Source organism: Sarcophilus harrisii, chromosome 5 (genome assembly GCF_902635505.1).
Source record: "Sarcophilus harrisii chromosome 5, mSarHar1.11, whole genome shotgun sequence".
In the NCBI taxonomy this organism is placed as follows: Eukaryota; Metazoa; Chordata; class Mammalia; order Dasyuromorphia; family Dasyuridae; genus Sarcophilus; species Sarcophilus harrisii.
The window spans coordinates 95,083,827-95,109,473 of NC_045430.1; the positions used below are offsets into that span (position 1 = coordinate 95,083,827).

Sequence of the window (25,647 nt, forward strand, 5' to 3'; positions counted from 1 at the left end):
CAAGTACAGAGACTGATTAAAATCTTGGATGATTTTAAGTGTGAAATTGGAAAGGGAAGGAAATTTGTGATTGTGGATGGCCTAAATTTATTCAGGTTAATCTCCTGAAGGGAGCAGCTACATGGTACAGTAGTCAAATGTCAGTTTGAAATCTGACCTCAGACACTTACTAAATGTGTTTCTCTATGTAATGTTCGGGCTACTTTTCTAGAGGACCTCGAGACTAGCCCGAGTCCTTGGTCTTAGTGGAGGAGGCAGGAGAGCCACCAGGATGATCAAAGATAGAATGTCTCTATTTCTACTTCTCTCAGCCTTTAAATACCTTAGTATGATTACATTATTACAGCACACTATGTGTGAAATAGAAAACTATTACATCACCATACTAAGTACTAACTATATTGTGAACTAGAGAACCATTATTTCATCAATTACACTGAGTAAATACCCTGTTGTAAGTATTCTTGTTCAAGTATGCTTTTCCAGAGTTCCAGTCCTTTACAACTCTAAGCAAATTACTTAACCCCATTTGCCTCAGTATTCTCATTTGTAAAATGAGCTGGAGAAGGAAATGGCAAACTACTCTAATATCTTTGCTAAGAGAACCCCAAATGGGATCATGACGATCCCACTGAAAATGACTGAGCAATCTGCTAAAAGGGAAAAGACAGGTGGTGATATAGGTACAAAAGAAAAAGAGGGGGAAAGGGAGAGAAAATTCAGAATAGCTTTTGTGAGAATTCAATAGTTAATCAAAGAAAAAATAAAAGAATTGGCTTAAAGCATGAAGGCTCAGTTGAGTTTGAATAACAAATTTATAGTAGAAAAGTCAGCATGGTTGTGTGACTTTCTTCAGGACTATTCAGCAGTATAACAGGAATAAAGAATATTCTAATTCAAGATTAGAATATGGAATTGAGCTGCAAATAGTCAATAAAGCATGCAATTCAATGATTAAGGACAGGACAAATTTGAACTGGTTAGTTAAAGTATTCATATTTTGAAGGGAGGACAGTAAGGTCAGTCTTCCTGGGAGACTAAAAGTGGAGACACTTCTTAAACTATGGGTTGCAACCCCACATGCATTTGCATTTATTATCAATAAATGTTTTATTTCTATAGCTATCTTATATACTTATATGCCCAGAGTCATATGAGCTCTAACTGGGAAAAGGGAAGACAGAATGAGAGACTGAACCACAGAAAAATGCTTTGTTCTAGAGCACAAATCTAGAAAGCCCTGGCTGTTCACTGAGAAATAATCTGAGAAAGAATGCATGCAGTATAGGGGAAGGGTAGTGACCAGAGTACTAGTACATGCCTATGAAGTGATAAACCAAGAGAGTTATGAAAAACTGATATAAATCGTGTCCCCTTTAATTTGGGCAGGGGAGGGGCTGATGAAAACTGTGTCCCCTTTAAGGGAAAAATTCTTCTGATTCTCAAACCCTCCAGGCCTCTGGGAGGGGTATACCCTTCCCAGATTATTCCCAAGATATAGTAATCTCATTCAGTTTTAAATTGAATTAAATTGAAAAATCAATCTCTCAGATTCATGGGAGCTGAATCTCAGGACCAAAAATCAAAGAAGCCCCAGACCTCAGAAAGTTAATAAAAGATGACTCTGAATCCTGAAGCTTTGCTAAAGTCCTTTTGGACTTAGTGCACTGATGAAGATATTTTCTTCTCAGTGTAAACTCATCTTTGCTAAATTCCTAATCAGGAGTTTGCCTGCTAAGAAAGCTGTCTTCTTAATGTACTGATTTCTTAGCAAAAATAAACCAATTCTTTGCCAAAACCTTGTGCCTGTATTTATTGGGGTTTGCAAATTCTTTTGAAAAACTTGCCACCAGCCAAGGGGATACCATTGCCATTAGGGGATTTCTTACTCTCAATTCTCGTACCTCATCAAAACTCTAATTAAGATTCTGTTTTGTATATTATCTCTGAATTGTGGGCTTATGAGTTCCCTATAACTGTTTTGAGAATACATATATATTTGTTGTGGAGGCCAAATGCACTTGTCCAATTGGTACAGAGAGAGTACCTATGTTATTGATGAGGTTTGTGAGTTAGGGAACCAAAATATGAGGTTTAGGTTTTGAGGTTCCCTTTCATAGGGAACCAAATGACAAGGTCTAGATTTAGGGAACCAAAATGAGATTAGGGTTTCTGGTGGTCAGGGAGTTAAATGATAAGATCTAGTGGCAAGTTTGGGGTTCAGGGAACCAAATGGAGAGGTTTGGCTCCCCTGCACCTGCACTCCTTGGGATTCGGCACAAGGATAGGGAGTTTTGGGGAACCCCCTTCTGGAGGCACAGAGATTCTCTGTAAAGGAATTTACAAACCCCAAAACCTAGATTGATAAAAGAGGTTTATTATAGGGATTGGGAAGTAAGGTTAGAAATCCTGACAGAAAGGCATAGAGTCTCTTTAGAGAAATAAGTAAAGGTAAAGAGAGGGTAACACTGGAAAAGAATATTATTCCAGTGGGCAGAGGTTTCCTTGGCATGGCATGGGATAGCATGGCATGTTTAGAATCTCTGCAAAGAGAGGATTTTAGATTAGCTCTTTTATAATAGGAGCTTTGGCTACAAGCTGAAGGGGGCTAGTGGATGGAGTCCCAAGTTGGCTCATCTACAAGCTGGGTTTCAGTTTGAGCTGGAATTTGAATAGAATTGAATAGAAGATAATAGAATGAAATAGTTTGTCTTGTTTCTCTCAGGTGGGGTCCCTCACTGAGGAAGAGTTGGAGATTTTCTCCTTCAAGGAGGTTTAGAGTTTCGGGGTCCCTTCTTCACTATGAAAGGAGATCTGGACAATAACTGTTCCCTGCATCAGTCTCAAGTCACATACACACATATATTCATACACACACACACACACTCTCTCTCTTTCTCTCTCTCTCTCTCTCTCTCTCTCTCTCTCTCTCTCTCTCTCTCTCTCATACATACAATTTCACTGCAATAGCAGAAACCTGAGTCCAGATTTACTAAACCAAAGGAACTGAATCCCCAGAATTAGATTAGGAAGCTAGGAAAGAGAGTATCATTCTCCTTCTTGTCTCAAGAAGGCTAGGGTAAGATAAGTTTGACTTAGTCCTTCAGCCGCAGTCCTATTGAAGAGCAATAGGAAGAAGGTTGCCTAAGTACTAAGAAGCACTTGAGAAGGATTCTTCCCATGTAGTTCAAGGAGAGTAAGACAATTCCTCTTCTGATCTTTATAGGAATTAAAATACTTTGCATCTGGAGATGCTACATCGCTAAAAGTAGCTGGGGGAGGGGAAAAAAAGTGCAGGAGAAGCAGCAGCTATGTACCAAAGGCTTCAAAGGGATGCAGGTACCTGTTTAAGAGTATTAGAAAGTAACAAGGTTGGTATTAGTTCAAAAAGGAAGCTCAGAGATTTTTATGGAAGTGAACCTCTGGGTAGCGTGGAAGGAAACATGCCATGCTATGCCATGCTAAGTAACATGTTGCAGAAAGATTGATTCATTCTCATATTGCTGGAATTATTTCTCCCTTCAGCCATCCCTCTCTGTCTCTGATACTGTCTTTTTATTTTCTCTCTCCTTCTCCCTCCCCTCCCTTCCTCTTTCCTCTCTTTGTGTGTGTGTAGGAGAGATGAAGGGAAATAGAGAGAAAGAGCCATTCAAAGTCTTTTAAAAATTGACTCTAATCTGCCTTTCCAATCTTACTTTATGGGCTTCCTTGTAATCTAGGTTCTAGCTGAAATGGACTACTTTTTATACTTCATTCTCATTCTTCTATACAAAGTCTATAATGGACTTCTGCTGTTCCCTAGTTTTTGAAGTTTTCCCCCATAAAGAAAGCTATTTTCAAAGTGATTATTTCATTCTTTATCCTTATATCCCCATTATCTAGTACAGTGCCTGGCACAGCTAATTCTTAATACGTGTTGACCGATTCCTTCAACATATTCTTTAAGATTATTACTTCTAATTTAAAGTCTTACATTATGTTCCAGGTGATAATGATCTTGAATTTTCCCCCTTCAAATTTATATGGACCAATTCTTTACACCTATTTTCAATGAAGTAGTTTGTATCCTTAAATTTATTATCTACTTAAGAACAAAGTGCATAACAGGTGTTTAATGTTTGTTGAATTCAATTTTATATTTATATATTTTAATATTCCATAAATATATCAAAGAAACAAAATCATTGCAGATTTATATATGTATTTCATTCCCTTAAGGACAGGAACTATTTTTTGTATATTACTCCATAGTGCTTAGTAGCATGCTCTATAAACTGTAACTTTAGTAAGACTGATTGAAAATTCTAACATTTGTTAAGTTCCTTGGTACTAGAGCAACCTTTCCACAAAGAGAATCATTGCTCATGGAACCTAATGGAAATGTCCTTACCTTACTTAGTTCTTAGGGCTAGACACAAACTTACTAAAATTCTAGACTCTATAATGAGCCTCAGCTACAGAGGCACACCGGAAAATATCCAGTGGGATCTGAGTGGAGACTTTTCTTAAAACTATGGATTGCAACCCCACATTCATTTGCATAACTGAAGGAGGGGGTCTCAAAATCATGATTTATTATCAATAAATGTTTAATTTCTATATCTATTCTTATATACCTATATGCCCAGTCATATAAATATTTCTTAGGCAAAAAGGAGTCATGAGTAAAAAAATTTAAAAAGCGATGGATTAGAGAATAAGACAATCAAAGACAAATACTAATTTTGTATTTGTGAAGGATGGGAGACAATGTTCTTTATATCCCTTAAAATATATATAACAGTAGAGATTTAGACTGATGAATAACTTCTTGACAATAAAAATTTTTAAATCCATTGATATTTCAGAACCATTTGGGGAAATAAAGAGAATACTCAAGATCCAAAAGCAAAAAATAAAATAAGATCAGACTGGGCCATTTCTTCTTGGACAATTTTTGGCTTTGAAGAAATGTGATTATTACATACTGAGGCTTCCCATTTCAGCATCTGTCCAGTCTTTCCCCCTAACAACTGGTACCATATTCTATTCATTAGGAGTGTATAACAAGGGACAGGTAATAGAAAGGAAAATGAGGTGGGGCATGGAATTTATGTTCGATATTTAATTCATTTAAAAGAATAGTTAATACATGTCTACTATATTCTAAGCATTGTACTAAACACTATATTCCATATTTAGTGATGGAACTAGTGACTGCCTATAACACTTTTAAGGTTTACAACATACTTTCCCCATAACATTTCAATTTCTATGAAATGGAATTAGGATCCGAAACGGGTAGCCTTAGGTATAGGACTTAGCCAAGGTTCTCCTACTGACTAAAGAAATTAGGGAATATTATTGGAACTTGTTCCTAGTCCTGGTTTGAAGGAAATGGACAAGGTACCAAAGTACAGTTGGGACAAAGAAATATCTAGGAATAATAGCTCCCCTCAAGGAATGGTCCTAGTCTTCCATCTTAGTGGTATCCTTGCTGAGGAAGCTAAACCATCATATTGTAGACTCTTATGCAATAGGACAAAGAGAACTGTTTTCCATATAACCTAAAGGCAGAATAAAAGATTAAAACTGCAGCAAGAAAAATTAAGGATTCTTATCATTACAGCTTGTAGATCATGGAAGGCTAAGGGAACCTGCAAAGCTTTAGATCCTAACAAATGCTACCAGATGCTGGAACTATATGTATTTTAATTTCCCCAAGGACTCTTCCTTGCATACATACCAATAAGTTCCTTTAAACACCAACTTAAACATCAACTGTTAGCAGTGAAGCTCCCTGGCACACATATTGAACACTATGATTTTAGCACTTCCCAGAGGGTAGAATTTAAAGTTCCATTTAGCACACAATTGTACTGGAGGATGGATTCAAACCAGCTTTCAACAACTGGTCAGCTGGCTCTCCGGACTTTAATATATTTGGGATAGAGACAAGGACAGAATGAAACAGGGTCACCCAGAATCCTTCCTAGTAAATGTGGATTACTAGTATTCCTACCCAGGAGCATTCTAGACTACTGCAGATTCCCAAAGATTCCCAACCACCAAAGGCAGCCATAGAAAACGTTTACATAGTGATATTATGGAAGGAAAACAAATTGAAACTCATTCAACCTACCAGAACAAACTGTATAGGCTACTGAGTTATAGTCTTTAGTTGGGGGGACCTCGGAGCATAAAACAACCTCCGAATGAATATAATCTAGATTAACCAATCTAAGTGTAACAATACCAGTAATTGACCCTCAAAAGGATTACTTTGGTCTTTGTTGAGAACCCAGAACTCTTCTCCTAGCTTTACCTTCCCTGGAAACCTCCCAGATTATCCCTCTTTTATGGAAAGGAGTTTCTCTCTTCCAATATGTGGTACACTGGAAAATTCAGATATACTCATTCAAAGAGTCTTTCTTCCATATCTCAGATGAAATTCTTGCTTCAATTTTAATTTAGTTCCATGGCAAGGACAGAGAAGATAGGCAGAAGTAGCCACTTGCTCAGGTCCAACAGGTCCTTGAACATGAGGGTAATGTTCTTGGTCAGGAAGGATAAATAGTAAATCAGCATTACAGGTTTTTAAAGCTAGAAGAGACTTTAGGGATTATCTAGAAGTCAAATGACATTAAGATATGGGAGGCGCTTTGAACTCTTTTGGACACTATCTAAAACCTAGCTCTATTATCTAGTCCAATCCCAAATGTTAGCTATTTTTACTATTAGAAAGCTAAATCCCAAAGAAATTAAGTGATTTGCTCAAAGTTGAATTGTAAATGACAAAGCCAGGATTCCAATTCAGGTCTTCTGGAGCTTTTTCCACCACACACACACACACACACTTCCCCTGAATTTGTGTGGCTCTCTTCTCTGGGCCCTGCATCATTCAGAGTGCAATGGAGAACCAGACCATGCCCTCAGAACCAGTCAGCAAGGAAGGGAGATGACGCCTCTTTATTATTAAGGTCACATCGAGGAAAGCACTAAGAGAAAAAGATACACAGGAGCAGGGGATAGGGCACACAGAGTCAGTACTTGTAAGGGGAGGGGAGAGGAAGGAAAGCAACACATCATTTGCAGAACCCCTGGACAACCACATGCTCCATGCCCTGAAGGGGTTGGGGAGAAGCGTCATGATAGTTTGGGGCTCACAAAGGGGTATGAAACCCTCTGAACTAGACATGTGAGCCACAAACCCTGTCCCTTGGGGCTCACACACTACAACACAATGAACACATAACAACACAGGACATCATGGAGGCAACACAGAGTGGCTGGCTACAAGAGAGGCAATTTTGGCAAGGAAAGGAATGGGAATCGAGCAAGCCTGACCAGGTTGCTGAACATCCCTGTGTCTCCAGGTTCCCAAGTTTCTGCCTGGGATCTAAGGTCATTGCAAAGATATGCAATCCCAGGTGAAGTTATAACAAAGCTGGATCTTCTCAGCATGCAATATCCTAAAAGTTGAGCTAACAAATCTTCATGCACATTAAGAGCCATTGCCTTTTAGCCCAGATGCCTGTGGAACCCCCTTCCCTCACACTCCCTGGACTGCATGTAGTTCATTCCTCAAGCTTCCTTAACCAACAAGAAGGTGTAGAGATTTCTGTACTGGGGGAAAGGGGCTTTGGCAGTGGCATTGAGTGTCAGTGGGTTTCAGCAGAGGGGTGTTTCTTGTTGCCAAAACAAAAACCCCAATTCCTTAATTTCTATATACATGTCTAGAGATTTAATTTGCCTCTGTCCTAAGGAGTATATCTTCAGAATATAAAAAGCAGAATTTTATTTATACAATTCAGGGGCTCTTGTATTGGCTGGGGGCAAGGGGAGGGTTAGGATGGGTGGGAGTCCAGAGATGAGATGCCCAATGGCTTCCTCTGCCTTGCATTTCACCTTTCCCTGTGAGAGACTGTCAGTCATTCTGCCTGTTAGGCAGAAAAAATCCATGATGATCCCCTTCATTATAAGTTCCTCTTTAGAGGAGTCTCTGCCTAGCATCCCATAGCAGACACCCAAGTGAAGCATGCTGCACCGAGTTGTCCAGTTCCCTCATCATCATGCACCAAAAACCCAAAACCGTGCCTCGGAGGTGCTGCCCCCCGCTGGAGCCTCCTTACATTGAGTTCTCCCCCTCCAGTTGGAGCAGGGCTACATCAGGCAGGTCGTGAGCATCCACCAATGGCCCATCCCCCTCCAGCAGGCAAGCACAGGGGTTCTCCAGGCTCTCACAGAAATTAGTGGGTGTAGCTGGGCTGGGAACTTCCTTCCCTTCCTCCTCGGGATCCTGCGCACCACAGCCCCACTCCTTGGCAAGAAGGGTCCCTGGAACTCCAGGGGAGCCCCGGTCGCCTCCCTCCGGGCCACTGGCCGCACCCAGGCCTTGGCGGGGCGCTGTGGTCATAATCTGGCACATGGAGACGATAGCCCTCTGGTTGGCGCACACGTCGTCGGAAAGCACTTGGATGTGCGAGGCCTGCTCGTCCAGGGCCCCCCGCATGGCCCGCACGTCCTCAAACAGGGCCTGCAGCTGGGCCTTCAGGTGCTCCATCAGGTCCTTCATGCCGCCGTTATACTCGCCCGAGATCACGTCCCCCACAGCGGGCACCGAGGACACCTCCAATGGGCCCGGGAGGTCGCCGTCCTTGGTCAGGATCTCCAGCGGTCCGTCCTCCATTGACTTGCGGCAGCGGCGGCGGCAGCAAGATCGACCCGGGCCCCCGGCAAGGGACAGCGAGGGGAGTAGGGAGCCCCGCCGGTGTAGGGATCCAGGAGAGAAGTCGGAGTATCGGCGAGGGGGAACGAGCGAGGAGCTAGAGAGTACCTGGGAGGAGGAAGGACTCTCGGATTCGGCCCCTGGTAGCCGGATCAGATTCACCCGCCAAGTGCCGGGAGGCGCGAACGCAAAGCCTACACCTGGCCTCGCTGGAACGTGCCCAAAAGCTCTGTGGCTGGAGCCGGGGCTGAGTCTAGCTCTGGATCCGAGGGCTACCACTCCGCCGCCATTAAGTGGCAGCGGCTGTTGGTGAGAGGCGAAGAGGGGCGGGTCTCCCAGCCGCGCCTCTGATGCTCCTCTGTTTCCAAGGCGACGCACGGCACGTAGATGACGTGAGTCTCCATGGCAACTAGGAAAGAAGGACCCGAGGAAAAAGAGGGAGAGAGGAGGGAGGTGGGAATGTACTCAGGGTGATGGTGGAGGACCTCATTCTGCCCCAGTAGTCAAGGTCTTAGACTGTGGAGAAGTTGTAGTTGTTCCTCTGGCCTAAGGTCTGGAAAGAAAGCGAATGAATATGCTTTGGGGAAGAGGGAGACGGCAGTTTGCGACATAAAATCTCACAGTAACAAAGAGGGGAGACAAGAGAGAGACATAGAGGGAAAGAGACAGCAAGAGGGAGAGAGCAAGAGAGACAAAGAGAGAGAGAATCCCCTGGATTTCCTGCAGCTTCTGAAAACACAGAAACATAAACAGATATAAGGAATCCTCTTGAGAAGCACCCTGGGAAAACACATATTTCCCTGGAGAATCACTCTGGACTAGGTTTCTTTCTCAGACTGAGTAACTGAAAGTGGGATCATGCTCCACTCTGCTCTCTTCCAGTCTTTAGGGACTTCTGGAGCTCCCAAAGTACCCCGTTGATGGTAGTACAAAAGCAAGGGAGAGCTTGTTTTCTATCTGATGCTGTTTTGTGGACCAGTGGCAATAAGCAGAAAAACTGAGGCTATTAGGCACCTTCCAGATTTTTGTAGTTTCAAACCTGCAATCCAATCTTTCCCCAACAATTAGCTAAATATTTTGTCCATATTAGGCCTTTTATAAATGTTCTTTCTTTGTCTCTTCCAAACCTTGGGAAAGAAAGGAAACAAAGATGTAAGCAGAGATGAAACAAACTCCAAAGTAACCCCATGAATAGAAACAGCTCTTCATTTGCTTTAAAAAAAGCCCAGTCATCTATATCATCATTTAGGTTAGATTAGGTTGTTGTTTAACATCCCAAAGTGCTGGTATGCCAAGAAAAATTTGCTATCTCATTCCTGTAATGAGAATTACCCATCCTTTCCTATCCCATCCCCGTTCTTTTTTGTCACTACTGAATAGTAATAATAATGGTAATAATTTATATTTTCATTGCTCTTTCAGATTTCCAAAGTATGTGCTCACTCTGATAGCAACCAGTCAATCTTCTTTAAAAATGTGGCTCCCAAATCTAAAACAATATTCCACGTATAGTATGTTATTCTTATTTGTTAGATTGATTCTTTTTTATACCACCAAGGTCTTATTTAAGGACAGAAAGCCAATTAAGAATTCAATTCTATGTTGGAGGGGATGTGGGAAAACTGGGACACTGATGCATTATTGGTGGAATTGTGAACGAATCCAAACATTCTGGAGAGCGATTTGGAACTATGCTCAAAACGTTATCAAACTGTATATACCCTTTGATCCAGCAGTGTTACTACTGGGCTTATATCCCAAAGAGATCTTAAAGAGAAAGGGACCTGTATGTGCAAGATTGTTTGTGGCAGCCCTTTTTGGAGTGGCTAGAAACTGGAAATTGAATGGATGCCTATCAATTACAGAATGGTTGAGTAAATTATGGTATATGAATGTTATTGAATATTATTGTTCTGTAAGAAATGACCAGCAGCAAAGGATATGAACAGGCAATTCTCTGACGAAGAAATTGAAACTATTTCTAGCCATATGAAAAGATGCTCCTGCTCCAAGTTATTATAAATCAGAGAAATGCAAATTAAAACAACTTTGAGATACCACTACACACCTGTCAGATTGGCTAGAATGACAGGGAATAATAATGCAAAATGTTGGAGGGGATGTGGGAAAACAGGGACACTAATATATTGTTGGTGGAATTGTGAATACATCCAGCCTTTCTGGAGAGCTATTTGGAACTATGCTCAAAAAGCTATCAAACTGTGCATATCCTTTGACCCAGCAGTATAATTACTCCACTTATATCCCAAAGAGATTTTAAAGAAGGGAAAGGGACCTGTATGTGCAAGAATGTTTGTGGCAGCCCTTTTTGTAATGGCCAGAACCTGGAAACTGAGTGGATGCCCATCAATTGGAGAATGGCTGAATAAATTGTGGTATATGAATGTTATGGAATATTATTGTTCTGTAAGAAATGACCAGCAGGGTGAATACAGAAAGGCCTGGAGAGACTTACATGAACTGATGCTGAGTGAAATGAGCAGGACCAGGAGGTCATTATATACTTCAACAACAATACTATATAATGATCAATTCTGACGGATGTGGCTCTCTTCAACAATAAGGTGAACCAAACCAGTTCCATTTGTTCAATAATGAAGAGAAACAGCTGCACCCATCGAAAGAACTATGGGAAATGAGTATGAACTACAACATGGCATTTCCACTCCCTCTGTTTTTGTCCACTTGCATTTTTTATTTCCTTCTCAGGTTATTTTTACTTTATGTCTATATCCAGTTTTTCTTGTGCAGCAAACTAACTGTATGGATATGTAAACATATATTGTATTTAACATATGCTTTAACATATTTAACATGTATGGGTCTACCTGCCATCTAGGGAAGAGGGTAGGGGAAGGAGGGGAAAAGTTGGAACAGAAGGTTTTGCAAGGGTCAATGCTGAAAAATTACCTATGCATATATCTTGTAAATAAAAAGTTATAATAAAAAAATAAAAATTCAATTCAATTCATCATTGATGGTTCAAAGTCAGTATAGCTGGAGATTTGCATTGGAATATTATAGGAAGCTGTTGTAGCTCTATGCTGTTTAATATCAGATGGTAAGTTCGGCTAATTGTACAATATTTCAGAGTCCAATTCTTTTTGTACAGCAAAATAATGGTTTGGTCATATATACTTATTGTGTATCTAATTTATATTTTAATATATTTAACATCCACTTGTTATCCTGCCATCTGGGGGAGGGAGTGGGGGGAAGGAGGGGAAAAATTGGAACAAGAGGTTTGGCAATTGTCAATGCTGTAAAGTTACCCGTACATATAACCTGTAAATAAAAGGCTATTAAAATTAAAAAAAAAAAAAAGATGGTAAATTCACCCAATTTGCCTATGACACAAAACTGGGAGGGATTACTAACCCAATGTCAAAATCTAAAGCTGTTTTTGACATTAAAACATTGAGCTAAATCTAATAAGATGAAACCCAATAAGGATACATGTAAATTTTTACACTTGTGCAAACAGACCCAGAAATCAATTTTGCTTACCACAAAATGGTGGAGGCATGATTTAGATAACAGTTTGTAAAGCATAAGGGGGGAGAGGGAATTAGGACTGCAAGCTCAATGAAAGTCAGTGAAGTGATGAGAAAGTCAAAGGAGCTAATGTGATTTGGGGCTGCATCAAGACAGGCACAGTTTTCAGAAACACTATAATATTTCTTTCTCTGACCTTATCTACTGTAATACTCATGTACTGTATTCAGTTCTGGGTACCTCAGTTTAAGAGGATTGTTGAAAAGCTATAGAAAGGTTCTTTCTCATAATCATCAGATTGGCAAATATTACAAAAAAAAAGAAAATGAAAAATGTTGATGGGCATTATGGATGGACATAACATCAGCAACTCTTTTCAGGTTTGATAGTGGGAAGTCACTGAATGGTTAATAAAAGGAGTTTTAACCAACGAGCAGTAACTTATTACTATCATTATGTAACTACCATTATGAGATGTTTGAGTGTTCAAGAAGGACTAACATCTTTGGTGTGAGGACTTTCCAAGTTCTTTTCAGGGCTGCTCATCCACCTTTCTTGTCCCTCAACTATCCACTCAACTATCACCTGTGGTTCAAAAATTCTATAGTATTTACTATTGGCTACATGCCAATAAACCATCTTTGCAGATGGGCTAAACCAGGTTGAGGGTGAGATACCTCAAACCTATCAATGAGTTAAGGGTGTTTCTTCTCTAAAGTATATGAATTCCCCCAATGAATAGGTAGATGAGAACAATATGTTCCAATGGCCACAAAAGAACTTAGAGTTCTAAGTGCTTAGAACTTAGTCAGATATCAAAGACGTAAATGTTATCCACTGCCTCTTGAGCCATCGCCAGTCATCCTGACTTTTGTCTTCCACTGGACTTCAATAACTCTGGAAGAGAGAATAAGGCTGACAAGACATCACCCTGAGATATCACTGGTCCTCTTTGGAAATGAACAAACAATAATAACTACCATTATACCCTCCCAAAAGAATCAGCATTTCATCTTTAACTTGGCTATTCAAGGTCTCTACGTCTAAGTCTTTTGATCAGCCAAGCAAGGCATTGTACTTCTGTCAGTGACCATCCTCTCCAGTGCATAAACTTTCCTGCTGCCAGTAATGCCCTACTGAAGGATTTATAACTCCTTACAAATAACATCTCTTATATGATCTCCTCTGATACTGCCATTACCCTAATACAGGCCCTCGTTACCTCATGCTTACACTATTGCAGTAACCTGCTGGTTGATCTGCCTGCCTTAAGTGTCTCCCCACTCCAATCTATCTTCTGTTCATTTGTCAAAGTGATTTTCCTAAAGTGCAAGTCTAATAATGTTTACTGCACTACTCATTAAACTCCAGTGGCTTCTTATCACCTGAAGGATGAAATATAAAGTTCTCTATTGTAAGGCATTGAAAGACCTTCATAACCTGCCTTTCCCTTCTAGTCTTCTTATACTCCATACCTCTCCCTGAAGTACTTTTAAGATTCAGGGACACTTGCTCTTCTTTGCACAAAACCCTTCATTTCCCCATTCTTTTTTTTTTTTTTCCTTCCTCTTTACCTGAATTGCTTTCTCTCCACAGCTCTGGCTCTTATGACTCTCCTGGCTTCCTTTAAGCCCCAACTAAAATCCTATCTTCTACAGGAAGCATTTCATGCTCACCCTTAATTCTAGAGTTACTCTTTTGCTTTAAGACACAGCTTTAGGCTTCTATATGAAGCCTTTCTTGGTTTTCCCTCTCACCCCCAGTTACTAGTGCCTTCTTCTCATATGCCTTGTATTTAACTACTTTGTACACATTTGTAAACTTTATATTTGGCTGTATATATATAATTATATACATACATATATATAGTTTTATATATATATATATATATATATATATATATATATATAGTTATATATACTTATTATGTTCCTCAATAGAATGTAACAAATAATGATTGTTTCAGTCTTTGTCCTTGTATCCCTAGCAACTTGTACAGTTCCCAACTAAATACAGGCACTTAATACTTAAATACTTTGTGAAAGAAGTGAGACATGCCTTGTTTATATGTAAACAGTCTAAATGGCTTAAAACAGCATAAAAACTATGTTTATTTGTTAAAAACTAGAAAAATATTAGTATGAGGAAAACAGTCTCTAAGACAAAATAAGAAAGAAGACTGAAAATCTATGCAGAGCATATTTGTGTGTGTGTGTGTGTGTGTGTGTGCATACATTATACAAGTAAAAACATATCTATATGTTTCACAAGTTAATAGGGGAAAACTTTTCTGGGGGGGAAGGGAGAATGAGTTTAATAATTTGCCCAGGATTGATTATTTGGTAAGTGTCTGAGACCTGATTTGAACTAAAGTCTTCCTGTGTGAGGTGGGCAGACCCTTACCAATAATTCCAGAGCCTCAGGATAAGTATAGTAAAAAGGAAAGTTTATTAGCTTTCTCAATAAAGGATACTCTCCAAACACCAAAGATGGTGTTAACAGAGAAAGTGCATGTGTGTGTTCAGCAAAGCAGATTATATATATATATATATATATATATATATATATATATATATATATATATCCCTTCTTCCCCTTTAACCCATCTGCTGGGTCTCAGGAGGTACAATCTATTTGTGGAAATCTACCTTAGCACAAAAGCAAAGAAAACAATGTTTTCCAAACATTTCTCATCTGATGGTGAGGTGAGAGGTTTTGGCTAGAGGAAATATGGTTTCATGATCAGGGTGTATTTTAGCAAGTATAGGATACTGATATTCTGGGCCTTGAGAGATACTTTCCTAGCATAAACGTCTCTTTAACCCTCAGAGGACTTCATCACCTCATTTTTCCTGACACCAAAGCTGGTGCTCTCTCTATCCACTGCACTACTGGAAAACGTGTTTTTTTCTAATAAAAATTGGAGACATCTATAATTTCAAAAGGACCATATATTCCCCAGGAGATATTTGATGAGCTTATATTTCAAGTGAAAGATGAGTCAATGAGTTCAAGGAGGCTTTGATTTAAATTACTAAAAGGTCAAAGAGTTATGGGAGACAATAAGTGAAGACTGAAGAAACACCAGAGGGTCAGAAAAGTCACTTTGTTGGAGCTGTTCGAAGAAGTTGTTAGTGGACAAGAAAATTTTGACAGTAGTTCCTGATTGTCTGCATAAAGACAATTCTAGCTATTGCCATTCAGTGCCACCAAGAGTTTAAAACAGATAAGAGTCAAAAATACCTCCAATTTCTCCTACTACTCCCATCCTACTTCTCTTTCTTTCCTTCCTTCCTTCCTTCCTTCCTTCCTTCCTTCCTTCCTTCCTTCCTTCCTTCCTTCCTTCTTTCCTTCTTTCCTTCTTTCCTTCTTTCCTTCTTTCCTTCTTTCCTTCTTTCTTCTTTCTTTCTTTCTTTCTTTCTTTCTTTCTTTCTTTCTTTCTTTCTTTCTTTCTTTCTTTCTTTCTTTCTTTCTTTCTTTCTTTCTTTCTTTCTTTCTTTCTTTCTTTCTTTCTTTTTTCCCAAAGGGAAAAAGGTAGTTGTGGTAATTTCTTTGTTTTTTAAGAGCTGAATGGGCGGGTTTCTTTAGAGTCAGCCTCTCAATTCTTCTTTGATGAGTACTATTCTAATTGGATAATGAAGTATCATGATAAATGAATAACTGGCTGGTCTGATTTTTATTACCCAAAAAAAAAAAAAAAAACCATCCTGATGGGCTGTGCAGTTCTCTGACTTAAAGGGACCTGATACCCAAATTATAATGTAACATTTTCTAAATGCCCTTTTTAAAGTGACTGTAAATTAAAAGTTTATATATACTATGTCAGTTCAAGTACAAAAGAGAAAAGAAGCAGCCCAGCTAGAGAGCCGTGAAGATCAGTAGATAAGCAGTTTGCAGAGAAGCAGGGCAGGCTCTGAATGGACCAATGACATTAAAGCCTGAAGTCCAGATTTATGTTACTCCAAACTCAAAGGTTTTCTTTCCCTCCAGGTTCTTATGTGTTCACTTTTCCCCTGGAGAATGTTACCCAGGTCCATGTATGGACTGTGATGTATTTTATAATTCATATGCTTAACTTATATGAGTATTTGTGATTTTTTTATTATTTGCTTTATTGTCAAGTAAATGATTATATTTGTCATCTTAAATGGTTTAGCAATGGATCAGTGGGAGCTCAAAAACTAAAGTAAACTTGAACATAGTAATACAGTATTGGATAAACTCAACGATCTTAGTTGTGAGGAAAGAAATGACTGACAAAAATTGCTAGGAAAACCAGAAAGCATTTTGAGAAAAATCAGACCACTATCTCATGCTGTATGTCAAGATTAACTCCAAATAGATACATAACTTAGGTATAAAAAGTAATGTCATAAGGAAATTAGAAAAGCAAGGAAGAAATTCTCTTTCAGATATATGGAGAAGGTAAGAATTCATGATTAAACACCAGATAGAAAAGAACACAAAAGATAAAAGTTTACAATTTTGAGTGTATAAAATTTAAAAGTTTTTGCACAAACAAAACTAAGGATAACAGGTAACTAGGGAAAAATATTATACAAGTTTCTCTGATGAATATTTCCTATCTGAGGTACATAAGGAACCAATTCAAATTTATGACTAAGAGCCATTCCTCAAAAGACATATACTTTGACCATATATATGTGACACACATGTACTTTGACCATATATAAACAGACAGTCTCTTTAATTTTTTTTGTAAAATAATGTGAAATTTTATTTCAATGCTTCAATTTTGCTGGGAAAATTGAATTTTAAAAGAAAATTCATTTGTATTCCTAATAAATCCATATGCATAGAAGAATGGATTAAATGTCCTGTAGTATGTTTTTTCTTTATTTCTTCTATACACCTGAATAATTATCAATCTAATTTCAAAAACTTTAGTTTTATTCAATTTGCCTAAGACTAAAACCAAATAGGTAAAGACATTGTACTTGACATAACTTTGTTTTCCTTTACCTTTGTAAAAGCAGTAAATAAAATAGTGTTCTACACACCTACAGATTTGTTTTTTATTCTTAACAAAATAATATCTATGAATCTATTTTAGCTCATATTTGATTTCAGTGAGTTAATAAAGACATAGGATAACTTTTGGGATTGAGGGGTAAAATGTTCATTCTTCAAACCTAAAAAAATTGATCTTTTTAAAAATATTGATATAATTTTCACTAAGTTTTCATATGTAGCAAAAAATAGTCATGTTGAGAAATTTATACATTACCAAATTTATTGCTTTAGTGTTTGGTCCCCTTTGTTCTGATGAGGATTGGAAAGCATCTGTGGAAGTTTCCATTGGTGTAATGTAGTAGCATTGGATCAGATGGAATGGCATTTGACAAATATTCTTCAAAACATTGTTCAGTGCTTCATTATAAATCCTCCAGTGTTGGTCAATGTTGCTTGTATTTTTGTAGTTTCTCAACTTTCCAATGGTATCAAGCATGCAGAATGTCCAATGCTTATTTCTCCCATTAGCAATATTTGTGGCTAATCTCTTCATTAACTCAGCCTCCTTTTCTGATAACATATCCTTTGGGCAATACTTTTTTGCTACTTTCTGTGTGCAGTTCATAGTTGGTAATTCATGGTAACCTATTTACGCATCTCTCCTTTGCCCTTCAGGTAACCCATGACATTGACTTTTTGAAGATTATGATATTCTGTAAGTCATAGCCATATAAAATGACCTGATGAATATTGAGGTTAAAAGAATTGGTTTGCTTTCAAATAGAAGTTTAGGGTCATTGAAAGGCATTGGCGAGAATGACAGCTACAAATAATAATACCTCTGTGATATGATATTTTGTGAATTTCATTCAGTTGGAAAAGTAAATTTGACAAACAAGTCTTTGAATATCATTACCTGAACAACAATAGTAAACTTATTTTTTTAAAAATTACATGTATAAAAATTATGTTCAAATATAAATATAGTATCCCTAACTCTGACTATCCCCAAGTATATAGGACTCATGAAAGAAATTATTTGTAATAAGAATGTTGGTGGAACTTTCCCCTTTCCCTTTATATCATAATAAATAGTGTTTTTAAGAGAAAACATTACCAAAGGTTTGGAAAATGAACAGCTTTTTAACCAACTGCCTTTGCTTTAAGCTAGGTTTACAATTAGTTCGAATTGCTGACAATGTTAGATTTAAATAATCCTATTCTGATACTTGAGAGATCTTTCTTTTTTTATTATAACTTTTTTTTGACAGAACATATGCCTGGGTAATTTTTTACAACATTATCCCTTGCACTTCTGTTCTGACTTTTCCCTTCCCTCCCTCCACCCTCTCCCCTAGATGGCAAGCAGTCTTATACATGTTGAATATGTCGCAGTATATCCTAGATACAATATATGTGTGCAGAACCAAACAGTTCTCTTGTTGCACAGGAATAATTGGATTCAGAAGATAAAAATAACCTGGGAAGAAAAACAAAAATGCAAATAGTTTACACTCATTTCCCATCAGTTGGAACTGAGTTAGATCTTCTCTTTGTCAAAGATATCCATTACATCAGAATACATCCTCATACAGTATCATTGTTGAAGTATATAATGATCTCCTGGTTCTGCTCATTTTACTTAGCATCAGTTCATGTAAGTCTCTCCAAGCCTCTCTGTATTCATCCTGCTGGTGATTTCTTACAGAACAATAATATTCCATAACATTCATATACCACAATTTACCCAAGCATTATCCAATTGATGGACATTCATTCATTTTCCAGTTTCTAGCCACTACAAAAAGGGCTGCCACAAACATTTTGGCACATACAAGTCCCTTTCCCTTCTTTAGTGTTTCTTTGGGATATAAGCCCAGTAATAGCACTGCTGGATCAAAGGGTATGTACAGTTTGATAACTTTTTGGGCATAATTCCAGATTGCTCTCCAGAATGGTTGGATTCATTCACAACTCCACCAACAATGCATCAGTGTCCCAGTTTTCCCACATCTCCTCCAACATTCAGCATTATTTTTTCCTGTCATCTTAGCCAATCTGACAAGTGTGTAGTAGTATCTCAGAGTTGTCTTAATTTGCATTTCTCTGATCAATAGTGATTTGGAACACTTATTCATATGAGTGGAAATAGTTTCAATTTCATCATCTCAAAATTGTCTGTTCATATCCTTTGGCCATTTATCAATTGGAGAATGGTTTGATTTCTTATACATTAGAGTAAATTCTCTATATATTTTGGAAATGAGGCCTTTATAGGCTGACCTCTCTCCTGAGAAGTCTCTTTAATTTTTAAAAAATATTCCACCCAGTGGTCTTTAGCAATGATTACTATTTCCTTTCAGAACTCCATTTTATTATTTTTAAAACAATATATTATTTTTTTAATTATAGAAAAACAACTTATAACATTCATTTTTTAAAAATTGATTTCCAAATTCTCTCCTTTCCTTTTTTCCACCCTCCCATTGAGAAAGTAAGCAATTTGACATAGATTATTCATGTGTAGTCATACAAAATATATTTCCCTGTTAGTCACATTGTAAAAGAAAATAGACCAAAAAACAAGTAAACAAGACCCAAAAAATAAAGTAAAAGAACATGCTTTGATCTGCATTCAGATTTTACCAATTTTTTCCTGAATTTTATCCTGAAGATAACATTTTTAGGAGCTTCTTAGGTTATTGTATTGCTGAAAATATTAAGTCATTCACAATTTATCATTCTTACAATATTGCTGTTCTTGTATACAATATTCTGCTGATTCTATTCACTTCCCTTTGCAACAGTTCACGTAAACCTTTCTAGGTATTTCTGAAAGCATCTGTTCATCATTTTTTATAATACAATACAATCATATTCCACAACTTGTTTAGCCATTCCCCAGTTGATGTGGTTTCCAATTCTTTCCATAATAAAAAGTTCTCCTATAAATATTTTTATACATATAGGTCCTTTTTTCTTTTTAAAAATCTCTTTGAAATCCAGACCTAATAACAGTATTGCTGGATCAAAGATATGCATAGTTTTATAACCTGTTGGACATGATTGTTCAAATTGTTTTCCAGAATGCTTGGATCAGTTCACAACTCTACCAATAGTGTCCCAATTAGTGTCCCAGTTTTCCTATATCCCCACCTATATTTGTTATTTTTATTTTGTGCATGCTAGCCAGTTTGATAGATGCAAGGTATATCTGAGTTATTTTAATCTCAATTTCTTTGAGCAATAGTGATTTGAAGCATTTTTTTCATAAGTCTATAGATAGCTTTGATTTCTTTATCTAAAAACTGCCTGTTCATATCCCTTGACCATTTATCAATTGGGGAATGACTTGTAAACAGGCAGTTTTCAAAGAAAAAACTTCAAGCTATTAGCAAACATTTGAAAAACAATCCAAAATATTAATGAAAATTTAAATGCATATTAAAACAGTGCTAAAGTTTTACTTCACACTAATTGGATTGGCTAAGATAACAAAAAACTTATCTCACATCATGCTTAATCACCCAGAAATCAGAATTGATGAAAATTATATCTACCTGATCCTTCAACATTCTTTCACATGTCAATTATGGATCTTGTAGCTTTGTTTACTTGGATCACTTGCCAGGACCTCCATTACTCCAGGTTGATATGTATGTTTCCTCTACTATTCAATGAGCCAGTGATGAACTAGGCAAAACAGTATTCCTCAGGAGACAGATCTCATCAGTACAACCCAATGGATTAGTTGAGGAAATAGAGTCAGAGTTCCAAAGCTGAGATTGAAGAGTTCAGCCTTTGGCTGAATCACAACCTTTTTACTTAAGACTATATTATCTAGAGCAGATGTTCTTAAACTTGTTCCTCTTGCAACCCATTTTTATGTAATCCCATGTATATGAAATAGGTATGTAAATTAAACATTTACTGATAGTAAATCACAATTTTACAACCCCCAGTTACATGATCCTAATTTGGGGTGTGACCCACAGTTTAAGAAATTTTAATCTGGGGGACCTAAACAATTGTTTTCTTCAAATATAATATTTTCATTTACCAGTAGAGACTTTTCATGTTCTACATATCTTGTTCGAGAAACCATATTGTATTATCCAACGCATAATAAGTAATTCTGGACAAAGGGTGATGATGGCATGACTCTTTTCCTATCCATTTAGTATCAATAAAAACACAGAAATAGGTGAATGATTGCTTTTCTTTTAAAAAGCCACTTTTAAAAATACCACTTTTATGGTATAGAACATAACCACTTCAGTTTCACAATAACAAATAACACAAAATCAAACACAGGATCTAAGACATTTGGCTTGTCCACCCTGAGGTGTTTCCTTAAAAGATTCCACTGAATCTGATATTTATGACAGAAACCTTCAAAAACATGTTTCTCACCATGTCACAGAAGAAACTGCTTCATGAAGAAGAAACTGCTTTAGGTGTTCCACAGGTCTATTTTCCCAGATCTATTCTGGGATTCATTCAAAAGAGAACACCTAAAGATGCCTAAGTGGTTAATGTAATTTTTCTCCAAAACTCAAAAGAGCCAAATATTGGGCTTCATTTTTAGATTGTGGGGAAGCAAGTGTAAGTAACTTTTCCAGACATATAAACCTCTTCTGACAGCAACTCATTTTATGATCTCTGACTTAGAAGTTTCAGTGCCCACTGAAATGGGAGCCATAAAACAAGAATGACTGAAGTAGAAATCCAGGAACTCTCACCAAAAGAAGGTTCTAGGCTTTTATTATTACTGCTCCTGGGAGATTTCAAGACATGTTCAAACAGAAGCCTGATGAGTCAGTGGAGTTTCTGAGATCTAATGATCAATAAAGTCTAATGAGTCATTGCTGAGAGGTTCTTCACAGTTATGTTTCATAGGGTGGGGAAGCTTTCTTAAGATAAATCAACTAAATGGATCTTATCAACTTACTTTTACAGAATCAGCTAAATTTAGTAAAGGCAACAGTTAGAAAATATTTTTTGTTCCTTCCTAGGTGACTGAGATAAAACTTTCTTTGTACTTAGTTTCATAATGATTAATTCCTATTGCAGTCAAGTTCCCAGTGGATATATATGTGGAAGGCAATGAAGTTTATTAAAAAAAAAAATTGGTTTAAATTGGATTTATATAAAGCTCTGCCATACTCTATGCCTAGTCTGCCTCAGAGATAATTAGGTCTTATCTTCTGGGTAGACACACACACACACACACACACACACACACACACACACACACCAGAATTGCTTTAAACACATAATTTTATAAGTGTGGGCTGATCACCTGGTAAAATTTGATCAATCCTATCAAAATAAAAGAAAATGTAAAAAAGTACAAAACTAGGATTAAAAATAATATTAATACATAGTAATCTTCTTTAAAAGCTGCTAGGATAAGGCTAAATTCAATTTAAGCAATAAAAGAAAATAAATAATTGTTAACAAAAATGCAGAGGAGGGAAAGAAAAAATAAAAGATTAAAATTAAAACCATTGTGATAATGAAAAAAAAAAAGGCAAGCAGCCCTATTTTAAAAAACAAAAACCAAAAACCAAAAAGCCAAGCATTGGAATGCTAATTCAAAGGAAAAGAAATAATAGAAAAATTATCCAAGGATGGCCTTCCCTTTTTGTAACACTAGGTGTTGCTGTTGCCTTAACTACTACTTACTTTCCTCTACCTTGCTTCAGTTTAGCCTCCAAGATCTGTATGTAAAACCATCAGGTAACATACTTCAAGAGCTTAATCTTCAGGGAAAATCTAAGAGACCTTTAAGTTCAATTTTTAATGTACTGTTTGAGAAAGTTATAGGATTGTTCATAATGTTAAAATGTAATTCAAATAGCTCCCAGGATGGTCTTAATCTCCAGTCAGAACTATATTAAGAATTTATGAAATACAAAATCCTTTCTTCAGATTCCGTGATGACATACCCATAAACAATGGGAACAAATAAATTTATAAAAAGACAATGAGGCTCACAAAATACTTTTAAAATATGATTGTAATAGCTGTATTTCATTTTTGCCTACCTCCCCCCCCCCCCACACACACACACATACACACACCCCATAATGTTCTGGTTGGGTTTTCTGGAGGTCTCTCGAGCATCCTTTGTTTCAGCAGAGTAATCACCACAAGAATAGCCAGGTTTTAAAGTCCAAATCATTTATTATCTCCTTGACAATCTAGTTTCTTTGCCTGGGGCCCAGGCTAGCTTTCTGGAGAGCCTTTCAGACCTGCCTTCTTCTCAGTGGAGGAAGTGCAGAAGGCCAGCCACCACAGTGGTGTGAGATGAAGTGAATGAATTGGGCCCTGACCCTGACTGAATTTGTCCCAGCTCTACACTGGATATAAACCTATCATGATATCATTAGGACATCATTATTTGTTGTAAAATTAAATCAGTTATACTGAACTATTAATCACGATGCTAAACTAGATAACCATTGTCTTATCAATTCGACTGAGTTAGTACCATGTAAGAATCCTTGTTTCAAGTACAAGAGTTCTGGTCCATAACACCTCCTCTCCCTAAATAAAAGAAGGAGAGATAATAGGCAAAAGATGTTCTTTGGCCATTGTATGTAGTAGAGGGAGCAGGATCTAGTAACTATCCTATCAAGCTACTATCGACCCATATGCCTGCTGTGAAAAATGTTTATTTCCACTAAATTAAAAATAGTGTCTACAAGGAAAAAGTGATGAATGTTGGAGGGGATGTGGGAAAACTGGAACAATGATGCATTGTTGGTGGAGTTGTGAACGAATCCAACCATTTTGGAGAGCAATCTGGAATTATGCCCAAAAAATTATCAAACTGTGCATACCCTTTGATCCAGCAGTGCTACTACTGGGCTTATATCCCAAAGAAATACGAAAGAAGGGAAAGGATTCTGTATGTGCCAAAATGTTTGTGGCAGCCCTGTTTGTAGTGGCTAGAAACTGGAAAATGAATGGATGCCCATCAATTGGAGAATGGTTGGGTAAATTGTGATATATGAATGTTATGGAATATTATTGTTCTGTAAGAAATGACCAGCAGAATGAATACAGAGAGGCTTGGAGAGACTTACATGAACTGATGCTAAGTGAAATGAGCAGAACCAGGAGATCATTATATACTTCAACAATGATACTATATGAATATAGGATGTATTCTGATGGAAATGGATATCTTTGAGAAAGAGAAAATCTAATTCAGTTCTAGTTGATCAATGATGGACAGAAGCCACTACACCCAAAGAAAGAACACTGAGAAATAGTGTAAACTGTTTGCATTTTTGTTTTTCTTCCCAGGTTATTTTTATCTTCTGAATCCAATTATTCCTGTGCAACAAGAGAACTGTTTGGTTCTGCACACATATATTGTATCTAGGATATACTGCGACATATTCAACATGTATAAGACTGCTTTCCATCTAGGGGAGAGGGTGGAGAGAGGGAAGGGAAAAGTCAGAACAGAAGTGCAAGGGATAATGTTATAAAAAATTACCCAGGCATATGTTCTGTCAATAAAAAGTAACAATTAAAAAAATTAAATTAATTTTAAAAAATAGTGTCTACATTATAATCCAGCTGCCTCTTCACCAAAATCTTCTCTGCTGTTTGAGTCTCCAAACTTCTAGGACCATTAGATCTCATCTCTTTCAGATCACAAATATTGCACAACCCTCATATGATCCCCCTTTCCAAAGGACCTATTGAATTTTTTTCTGAAAACTGGTGGGTATGGTTATGTTCTTAGATACTACTGCAGGGAAGCTAAATTTGATGACATTTGCCTTTACCAAACAAAATGAAAGATCTGATGCTCTGAGGACCACAATCTCTGAGATGCTTTTGTGCTTCTATTAGTAGCACCTTACTCTGGAAGAAGGGAAATGTGAACTTCTACAGGCATCTGAATCCAGAGCATTTGGAGATTCTGTAAGGGAATGGATCCAGAGATGAAGTGGTATGCCTTTTGTTAAAAGACAGAAGTTAAAAAATGTATACAGAGTACAAACATGAATCAGATATGGAACAGGCAGTTTTATTTTCATACAGAAAGAAGGATGCTAAGCAATAAAGAATCCCAGAATGATTACAATCATGTGAGAGGCCTGATTGGGACATTTGCAACAGGGTTGTACCTTTGCTATTTTATATCGACTGAATATAGCCACATCAATGCCAGGTGGATCATTTTCTTTCTGGTATCTACTATTTCTATAGGCAATTCTTCCTCTCTTGACCAGTTGGTATGCTTTTTAAAAAAAAATATTTATTTTTAATTAAAGTTTTTTTATTTATAAAACATATGCATGGGTAATTTTTTAACACTGACCCCTGCAAAACTTTCTGTTCCAAATTTTTCCCTCCTTCCCCTTACCCCCTCTCCTAGATGGCAGGTAATCTAATACATATTAAATATGTTAAAATATATGTTA

General features: G+C 37.3%; 1 protein-coding gene across 2 annotated transcripts in view; it reads right to left on the reverse strand.

The window, feature by feature from the left end:
• Window positions 1-9,443, reverse strand: part of CCDC184 (coiled-coil domain containing 184) — a 39,528-nt gene extending 30,085 nt beyond the window's left edge. Inside the window, exon 1 of one of the 2 annotated variants that reach the window (XM_031938026.1) lies at window positions 8,112-9,443. In XM_031938026.1, the coding sequence (XP_031793886.1) occupies window positions 8,112-8,668 (557 nt within the window). In that variant the 5' untranslated portion in view covers window positions 8,669-9,443. Of the gene's footprint in view, window positions 1-6,816 lie in introns of those variants that run through there. The other variant, XM_031938027.1, reaches the window with a different exon arrangement.
• Window positions 9,444-25,647: the final 16,204 nt, after the last annotated feature.